General features: G+C 45.3%; 1 protein-coding gene across 2 annotated transcripts; it reads left to right on the forward strand.

Moving 5' to 3' along the window:
- The first annotated feature begins 1881 nt into the window (after window positions 1-1881).
- On the forward strand, window positions 1882-8400 carry LOC142699101 (EGF domain-specific O-linked N-acetylglucosamine transferase-like). 2 transcript variants are annotated; one of them, XR_012865990.1, is made up of 5 exons: window positions 1882-1977; window positions 3813-4022; window positions 7640-7741; window positions 7812-7906; window positions 8034-8400. XR_012865990.1 is itself a non-coding variant. In XM_075847998.1 (5 exons), the coding sequence occupies exons 2-5, from the start codon at window positions 3907-3909 to the stop codon at window positions 8041-8043; spliced, it is 330 nt and encodes a 109-aa protein (XP_075704113.1). In that variant the 5' UTR covers window positions 1882-1977; window positions 3813-3906; the 3' UTR covers window positions 8044-8400. The 2 variants fall into 2 exon arrangements, 1 of the variants encoding a protein (XP_075704113.1); XM_075847998.1 differs by having other exon boundaries at window positions 7633-7741.
- The last annotated feature ends 1905 nt before the right edge of the window (window positions 8401-10305 follow it).

The following is a 10305-nucleotide window of genomic DNA, read 5'->3' on the forward strand; positions in this document are numbered from 1 at the left end:
TCGGTAATGTGTGTGGGGGGGCAAACAATCGTTACTACACCCAGACACCGCACCGATACGCCAGTCCAGCTGTCTCCGGGCACTGGACAATATTGCCGGAAGCAGATGGCTCCGTCTACTGCATAGCGGCCGTTCGGCAGAACTGCAGCTCGGCCCCTATTCTTTGACCTGAGCCATCTGCTTCCGGCAGTGTTGTTCGGTGCCCGGAGGCAGCTGGAGTGGCGGATCGGTGCGAGGTCCGGGTGTCGGGCATGCATGGAAAACCCCTTTAATACTGGCGTTTCATACACCCGTCCTATTAAACAGTTTGCTGGAGTAAGATGCAACACATTTATTAACAGGTGAACGACTCTTATTAAATGAGTAGCTTCTTTTAGCTGAAACGTGGCCTGTCATCAGTACTTTCTACGTGCTGCGGCATGCTGTAAGAGCCTGAGGGGATCCGGGAGGGAGTATCGGAGTGGTGAGGTAAGTACATTTTTAAAATGTATTTTATTGTCTCATTGGGGGGGCATAAAGTCTGATTGGGGGGGAGGTATGGGTCTGGCACGGACCTTTGCCTTGTTACGCCCCTCAGAGATAAATCTGGGCCGCATTATACATATAGATTTCTGCTATAATTTACATCAGTTACTGGCGTAAATTATAGTAAAATTGTTGGCCATTTCTGCTAAGCCCCGCCCATTTTTTGCCCCCCAAAATTTTTACTTTTGTGAATTTTCTACGCTAGTAAACCGTTGTAGAAAGGTTAATATATTCCCCCCAAAAGGCTACAGACCGTAATATAATATCTTTTTTTTTCGTTATCAAAATTTTTTATTAGAAATTAAACAGAGCAGATAAAACATTTTCACAAAACTGCAAAAGTTTGCACGCAGTGCAATACAATAAAGTCAAACTGTAGAAATTGTTACAGAGATATATGAACAATGGTAGGAGGTAGCCTCCCAAACAGTGAAGTAATAGGAAGTAAATAATAAAATCTAATGGTAAGTAACAGTCCCATAACCATAGCAGAAGTAGTGCAATATTTAGGGAAACCAGTCCCAAAACAAATAGCAATGACGGTTAAGTGCAGATTTGAACCCCTTAATGGCAGAGCGGGGAGATACCTCCCCGCTCTGCCGTAGTGTTCAGTGGCGTCCCGCTGTAGCAGCCATAGCGGCTGCTAGCGGAGCCTCCGGCCATGGTGGGGGACCCCTCATGCCGCGGGCCCCGTAGCAGCCGCTACGGCGGTAGTTACGCCACTGGGGAGCACTACACTGGATGCACACGGTAAAGGGAGGGTATTCTGCCATCTGTGCCGTGCCCCCCCGACTGTGCCGGGTACTCCCTGCTCTCCGCTCTTATGGGCACCGTCCCTGTCCTCGCTCCTATACCACAACACACCCGTCACTACACACGAGGCGGGTCTCCTCCGCACCCTCCCAATGGGTGACTACGCTCCTCCCTATCACCGCCCCGGGTTTCCGGCGGAGACTAGAGCCGGCCCTACCTCCTGCTACACAGCAAGCCGGAGACTGAGGGGTGATGCGGCCGGACACTGAACAGCTGTACCCGGGTAAGAGAATAATGGATGGAGGGATCACAGCCATGATACATCCTCATAGCGTCAACAGTGTCGCAGTATTTATTCATTTGCAACTTGTGGCTGTCAGACTGTGGCGAAACTACAACTCCCAGCGTGCTCTGACAGCTGAAGGCTGAGAGTTGTAGTTTCAGGTTGCGGAGTACAGGATTATTTTGGGGGGGGTTGATTTATAACTGATGCAATGTAAAAGTGTAGTTGCCCATAGCAACCAATCGGATTCCAGCTCTTATTTTTCAGAGAGGCTTTGGAAAATGAAAACAGCAACCTGATTGGTTGCTAACGACAATTACTCCACTTTTCTGTTGCAGCAGTTTGGATAAATCCTCAATATTGTCTCCACTTGTGCGCCCTGCAATGGGGACTACAAATCCCAGCAGATCCTGCAGGTCTCTATGAACTAGATTTTTTTTACCAGAGTATTAAAAAGTGCATCACTCAGTAGTGTTATATAGATGGGTACAAGTGCGGAAAGTGACGATACAGCATCGTTTATGGCGTGTAATAATGTTAATGATGAAGTTTTCTGTGTTGTTTATAAGACATGTTTGACAAGTGTCTCTAGATAACATGTCCCACGCTAGTGCAAAACCCAGAGGTGTTCCGTTACTACGTAAAAAAAACTCCCCGTAAAAAAGAAGTGCATGTCATTTCTTGAGCCATTTTTCATTCTCAATAGAAAAACTGCTCCAAAAAACGCCTTGAAAACGTTTCTGGTTTAAAAAACGGCTGAAAATCAGTGGGTGTTTTCTCTTGAAAACAGCCCCGTATTTTACAGCCGTATTTTGTTTAGCGTGTGAACGTAGCCTCAGGGTATGTTCACATGCAGAATCAAAAACAGCTGAAAATGACGGCGCTCAAGAAGTGACAGCTCAGGGTATGTTCACACGCTTAACAAAAAACGGCTGTAATATACGGAGCTGTTTTCAAGGGAAAACTGCCTCTGATTTTCAGTCGTTTTTTATGCATCAAGCGTTATTTGATGCGTTTATTGCGGCCGTTTTTTGGAGCGGTTTTTCTATTGACCCAATGAAAAACTACTCAAGAAGTAACATCCCCTTCTTTTTTACAGGGCGTTTTTTTACGTGCCGTTTTTACAAACGGTGCGTCAAAAAATGTCCTGTGGGAACAAAACGCTGTTTTTCCCATTGAAATCAATGGGTAGATGTTTTGAGGCGTTCAGCCTCCGTATTTTCTGCTGAAAATAGGCTGTGTGAACATACCCGCATTCTTTTTACACGCCGTTTTTTTTTACACACCATTTTTTTAAAACGGTGGCATAAAAAATGCCCCGTCTGAACGAAAAGCAGTTTGTAGGGGTTTAGCTACCGTTTTTCAGGCATATTTCAAGGAATTTACACCCCGTAATATGCCCGAAAACACAGTGTGTGAACATATCCTTAACATTTGAAAATAGGTACACCCCCCCTTAACCATGGCCGAACAATGTCAGAAGTGACTTGGCAAATTTTCTATTAACTTCCGCATTATAGTTTTTTATTGGCCTCAAGATATAAAGGTAACCCACCAGACAAGTGTGTCCCAACCCCTCCTCAGAAGGAGGGAGCCATTGGTCTAGCTGCTCGAACCCCCAGCGATCAGCTGTTATGTCTGGGGGGAGTGGTGGGACAGCCGCATGTTTTGCCTACAGAGAATGTAGTAATATATGGCGGCAATTCAAATGTATAGGATAGTTATCAGAATAGCTGGAATGTAATACCACATTCTCCCTGTAGTGGCTGCTGAAGGAAAAATGAGTAGCCGATCGTAAACTAGCTGAATGTGACTGGGGTTCCTGGAGATGGACCCATGGCGATCGCTGGATTACCGCCGTGGCTCTCATAATACAGGGGATTGACTGTGATGAGACAATTTTATAAATACTGTATCAAGGAGTTCTAAGTTAATAGAAGATTAACCTCCTCTCAGGACCCGCATCTATTAGCCAGAGTTGAGCGACTGCAGAGAGCGTTTCTAGGTCTGGAGGACCCGGCACGTTCCTGCATTACACAGACAGCTCATTGACTTCAATGGAAACTGTGTAATGCCTCATTTATCCAGTGGTGGTGCTGCAGGGAAATTGAACACTTCCTGACCGTTTCCCACAAGATTTGAGCAGGTCGCTGGGGGTATCATGTCATCAGACTATCATCAGGGAACCTTTATTTTCCATTTGTGTATTCTTCATTTTTTCTTAATGTTTTGCGTTGTGTTTTATTTCCAGAAGCTGAGCGCTGTCATGGTCTATACAATCTCTGGACTATTACTACACATAGTAAACCTTGCTGCTCAAAGCCTGATTGTCTCTGCAGACCAGAATGTCTCTTCCCTGTTTTATCAGATCAATCTACCAGCCGGGCACTTACCCTACTTCTTGCACAATAACCAGGATATGGCCAGATCCTGCAGTCAGGACCCCCACTATCCTTTTAGAGTAAGTCCTACCATACCTAAGCCTAAGACCTTATTCACACGACAGGGTTTTCCGGCCGTTACACGGCCGCAGTAGGAACAATAGACCCCTAATGGGTCTATTCACATGACCGATTTTTTGCCGGCCGTCAAAAAATGGGACATGCCCTATTTTCGGCCGTTCACCCGCCTCCCATAGAAGTCTATGTAGCCGGGTTATACACGGCCATCACTTGAATGTGCTACAAGTGACGGCCGTGTCTTCCGTTGCTCGCTCTCTCCTCCTTCTGCATGTGAGGAGGAGGTTTTTTTTTTGCTTCCTGTAGGAGCGGAATCCCCAATCCCCGGCCACAGCTTCGGCAACGTTGTGGCCGGGGATTCTGCTCCAGGAGCAGTCTGTGATTTCACTGTGTCCATATATGGACATAGTGACACCACAGACTTCTGAAGCGGAATCCCCTGCGATGTCGTCGGGGATTCCGCTCCAGGAGAACTCCCTGCCTTCACTGTCCATATATGGACACCTGACGTCAGGGACTTCTGAAGCGGAATCCCCACCGCTGTGGCCGGGGATTCCGATCCAGGAGAAGTCCCTCACTTCACTGTCCATATATGGACAGTGAAGTGAGGGACATCTCCTGGAGCCGTCCCCTACATGAAAGTAGGGGGGTGCCATCTATGGGGGGTGACTATATGTACAAGGGGGCTGTGTGGCATTACCGACAGGGGGGCTGTGTGGCATTACCGACAGGGGGTCTGTGTGGCACTGCCGACAGGGGGGTTGTGTGGCACTGCCGACAGGGGGGTTGTGTGGCACTGCCGACAGGGGGGCTGTGTGGCATTGCTTACAGAAGGGCTGTGTGGCATTACCTACAGGGGGCTGTGTGGCACTAGCTACAAGGGTGTCTGTGTGGCATTACCTACAGAGGGAAGTGTGTGGCAAAAAAATTACAAATGAAATTCATCCGATTTTAAAACGGACAGGGAATAAAACGGATACAAAATCGGCTGTTAAAAATGGCAACACAGCCCGGAACGGAACCCCTCAACAGAAAGCAACGCTGATGTGAACAGGCCTAACTGTTCTGTTGAGAAACAGGGATTGGGTATCTTTCAATCCTTTGTTCCTTGGAGATAAACAGTATAGTAAACGGTTGTTTAGTTGCCGCTTATCTCTTTTCCCTATAGCAGTAAACATGCACCTGTGGCTGTTTCAGCATCCAAGGTTATGGAGCAGTCGGGGGAGTTCGCTGTCCCATACATGACGCCATTTGTGCTTTATGTGGTCTGTATACAGATGTAGCCGTCTTTATCTTGACTTTTAACGCGTTAAATACACAGTGGCAAGACAGTTTAAGGGTATGTTCACACGATTAACAAAATACGTCTGAAAATACGGAGCTGTTTTCAAGGGAAAGCAGCCCCTGATTTTCAAATGTTTTTTGAGCAACTCGCGTTTTTCGCTGCATTTTCTACGGCCGTTTTTGGAGCTTTTTTCAATAGAGACTATGAGAAAACGGCTCCAAAAACGTCCCAAGAAGTGTCCTGCACTTCTTTTGACGAGCCGTCATTTTACGCGCCGTAAGATGACAGCTCGTCTGCACAGAACATCATAAGACCCATTGCAAGCAATGGGCAGATGTTTGCCGACGTATTGGAGCCGTCTTTTCAGGCGTAATTCGTAAAACGCCTCCATTACGTTTTCACGCACCCATTGACTTCAATGGGTGCGTGATTCGCGCAAAACGCACAAAGAACGGACATGTCGTGAATTTTTTTCAGCGGACTCACGCTGAGTAAAAATCACGCACATGTCTGCAAGGCCCCATAGACTAATATAGGTCCGTGCAACGCGCGTGAAAAACACGCGCGTTGCACGGACGTAATTCCCGTTCGTCTGAATAAAGCCTTAGGCTCCATGCACACGACCGTACATTTCATCCGTAATTACGGACCCATTCATTTCTATGGCCGACGGACACCTTCCCAAATATTTACGGGACAATGTCCGTTCCGTAGAAACCTTCAATAAAACATAGGACATGTCCTATTCTTTTATTTTACGTACCGTGCTCCCATACTTTATAATGGACCACGCCCTGCAAATTTCAGACCGTGATTACGGGCACGGTCATGTACATGGGGCCCGAGACACTATTTTATAACTTTTGTTTCATTAGTAACATGTAATAAAAATGATCTCTAGAATCTCTTCATTTTCAACTAAAGGTCTGGATACTGGAATCTTAAAGGGCAATACTACCCCAGTTCTACATGGATACAGTCAGCCTAAATATCTGTATCGGGGGTGTACACATGATTTTGTAAAGGAGGGGGGATTTTTACATGTTACGCAGAGCGCACAGACACTTGATAGACACAAGAAAATCCCAGTCACATGGTGCAGGATATATTTATCATATGACTCTATAATGATTGCCCCAAAGCCATAGGAAAACTGCATTTTGGCGAAAGACGCACTTTAGAAATATATAATCTTGCTATACAGCACATAAATAAATCAGTAAGAGCTAGAGTGCCCATGATGGTAGCGCCATCAATGCCAGATTAGTGCCACCTGTACAATGTAGTATCATGCAGAGTGCCACTCATACACAATAGGGTCTGCAGAATATAGCCGTATAATCTGTGGTGGTCTTGGGCAGTAATGGCTACATTCTGGGTGATCTACGGTGGTGACGTAACTGTGTCACTACCATTTTGTGTTACATTTTACCCATGCACAGTAAGACCAAGTTCACATGGAGTTTTTTGGCGCGGTTTTTGACGCAGAAACCGCTTCGGAAAACGCCTCTCATTGATTTTAATGGGAGGAGAGCAGAAAAAAGCGCTCTCGGGAAAAAGAACCGTCATGCCCTTTCTTTAGGCGTTTCCATCTCTGACCTCCCATTGACATCATGGCGCTTAATGGCCGCGGCCGAAAAACGCAGCAAAAACTGCGGCAAGTGTTATGCTGGCACGTCAAAATCTGCCTCAAATTTTCAGAAGGAATTTTGAGGCAGATTTTTCCACCTGCAAAAAAAACTCTGTGTAAACAGGGCCTTCTAGGTAGAAATCTGTCAATCAGCGGCGAGTGGGTGGAGGTAGCAGCAGCTCGTAAATAATGGTGTCTTTTCTATAGCGGTGGTGAAGTTCTTCAAAACAGCTTCACTTTAGCAAATAAGTGACAGACAGCAGAAATCAGTGTGTCTGTCAGTACATTATGATGCCCTAAGTGAGCAGCATAATGTAGATGACAGGTTCCCTTTAAATGATAACATTCTGGCTGCTTTCAGCTGCCACTAGAGGGAGCTCACGGTGTACAAATTTATAACGCTCCTATTGAAGTCATTGGGAACTGTATGATTACAACTGCATCCAGCTCCCCCTGGTGGCAAATTCTGTAATCATTCAGGAGAGACTGAGACAGTGAAAGGTCTATATGGCAAGTTATTCTCCAGCCCTCTGGGCATCTTGTGGGCATTATTGCAGCCATTAGTACAGCGTTTATAGGGTCGCTAGAAGATGCTCAGTAGAGATGTTGGTGCAGATATCTTGGCATGTAAGAAATATGTATAACAAGTAATGACTCCAGCCGTTATTCCATGATTAATGTGATCTTGTTCCCCTAGGGCAAAGAACTTGGAAGGCGCTCAAGAAGTATTTTGGAGACAGGCAGACTTTGGTTACGTTATGGAGCGTTTGGCTGAAGCACAAGTCTTCTGTCATCCACGTGAGCAGGTCGGTCTGTCTTGTGCGTTGCTTCTTCTGACTGGTAATCCAGATTGTCTGACATGTCTCTTTATTACAGGGAGACTCTCTCTTGGCCGGTTCCCGCCACCTCCTGCACTGCCGAGCCACCAACCTTTATTTGGACTTACGAAATCCTAGACGACCACAAGACAGGTCTGTAGTGCTTCATATTGAACTATTGGTCCAGTTAACAATAATATTAAAAATAATATTTAAACACATTGGAGGGGATGTCTGTTTTAAAAAAAATATATATATATATATTTAATTACTTTATTAGGGAATTCTGAGTTATTGGTGCAGTCCCTCATTCAGGATCCTCGTCTATTAGCCAGAGCGTTAAGCGGCTTCAAAGAGCGTCCCTCACTGGAGGACCCAGAACAACAACGCATTTCACGGACAGACCATTTATTTAATTGGGAACTGTGTAATGCTTCATTTCTCCTGTGGTGGCGCTGCAGGGAAATTGAACACTTTCCTCCAGGTTCCCTCTCGGATTACAGCTGATATCTGGGGGTGCTGCCACTGGACGCCCCGTAATCCGCTTATTCACTTTGGTCCCTTGGCGTTCTCCAAAGCAACCCCTTTCTAAATAGGGTTTCCAGTTTTCTATAAAAATCTCATTCACTGTATAATTAAAAGTTATGTAACCTAACAATGTGTTCAGTGCCTCAATTTCTTACCATTTTTAAGATCTGTGATTGCTGTCACTGAATGGCAAACAAAGATACATAGCCCGTTAATGGTTTATTCACACACGGCAGATCTTTTGCAAGCCCCATTCAGATGAACGGGACATTGTCAGAAATTTCTACAACAAATCTGCCATGTGTGAATATATCCCCTCAGCCAATCCGTGCCCCCTCTATTAATGATCCATGAATGTGTGTGCAGGGCGTGATCAAGACAGATTCAGCCTCTGATTATAAGCAATATTTCCAATTACTTTAAGCAAGCAGAGATCTTAAATGGTAGGTGGTTAAAACATAAAGTATAATAGATTGTTTTTAACTTTTCATTATAAATGTAATTGTTCTCTGTAGTATGGAGACTAAACATGCCGATCCTCTGTTCTCCTGGGGGATAAGCCGCTGTTAGAGAGATCTTGCCGCGGTTTCTTCCCCCTCTCCCCATTTAAATAAACCGGCACAAAAAACTTTTTATAGTGGGATCAGGTGAAATAGCTGTTGGCCAAACAAACACTCTGCCAACATCTATTGCATATGTATGGCCAGCTTTATGCCTCCATAACAGGTCAAGCTTCAGTTCCCCCATAACTGTGCCCGCAGCCCATATGCTTGCATTATTCACAAGTCTGAGCTGCTCTGTCTTCACATGACAATTAGCGATTACCACTGACGGATTAGGAACTGGTCCGCGCAACAGGATCGATTCTTCATCAGTTCTTTCTACCGGGACAGCAGTGTGGTATCTGGGAATGAAGGGCAGGGCCGATTCTAGCTTCTCTGCTGCCTTAGGCGAAAATGGAAATGGCGCCCCCCCCCCCCTCCACAAAAAAAAAAAAAAAATTGTAAGTAAGAAACAACTTGTAAAACGAAACAAGAAAATGAAAGCTGTGTGAACAAAAAAATACATTAGGGCCTGTTCACATCACCGTTCGCTTCCGTTCCGAGGTTCTGTCGGGTGAACCCCGCAACGGAAAGTGAAAGTGACAGCACAGCTTCCGTTTCAGTCACCATTGATCTCAATGTTGATGGAAACATCGCTAATGGCTTCCGTTCGTCACCATTCCGGCTGGTTTCCGGTTTTCCGACGGAATCAAAAGCGGAGTCGACTACGGAACGGAATCGAACGGTGATGTGAACAGGCCCTTATTGAACATCATTGTTATAAACTGCAAGGTCTCATAATGCTACAGGCAATTGTGTAGTAAATATCCCTATATTGCCCCAGCTATAAATACTAGTAAAATGACCAGGGCAACGTGTATCCAAAATTCAAACACAAAAATGAAAGAACAATGTCAGTGTTCAAACTTGTGTCAGGGCTCCTTTAATGGCTCTTTACAGTCAGTATAGTAACACATGCGGCACTTTACAGTCAGTATAGTAACACATGCGGCACTTTACAGTCAGTATAGTAACACATGCGGCACTTTACAGTCAGTATAGTAACACATGCGGCACTTTACAGTCAGTATAGTAACACATGCGGCACTTTACAGTCAGTATAGTAACACATGCGGCACTTTACAGTCAGTATAGTAACACATGCGGCACTTTACAGTCAGTATAGTAACACATGCGGCACTTTACAGTCAGTATAGTAATACATGCGGCACTTTACAGTCAGTATAGTAACACATGCTGCTCTTTACAGTCAGTATAGTAACACATGCGGCACTTTACAGTCAGTATAGTAACGCACGCTGCACTTTACAGTCAGTATAGTAACGCACGCTGCTCTTTACAGTCAGTATAGTAACACATGCGGCACTTTACAGTCAGTATAGTAACCCATGCGGCACTTTACAGTCAGTATAGTAACGCACGCTGCACTTTACAGTCAGTATAGTAACGCACGCTGCACTT

The sequence above is a fragment of the Rhinoderma darwinii genome, unplaced genomic scaffold (genome assembly GCF_050947455.1).
Source record: "Rhinoderma darwinii isolate aRhiDar2 unplaced genomic scaffold, aRhiDar2.hap1 Scaffold_129, whole genome shotgun sequence".
In the NCBI taxonomy this organism is placed as follows: domain Eukaryota; kingdom Metazoa; phylum Chordata; class Amphibia; order Anura; family Rhinodermatidae; genus Rhinoderma; species Rhinoderma darwinii.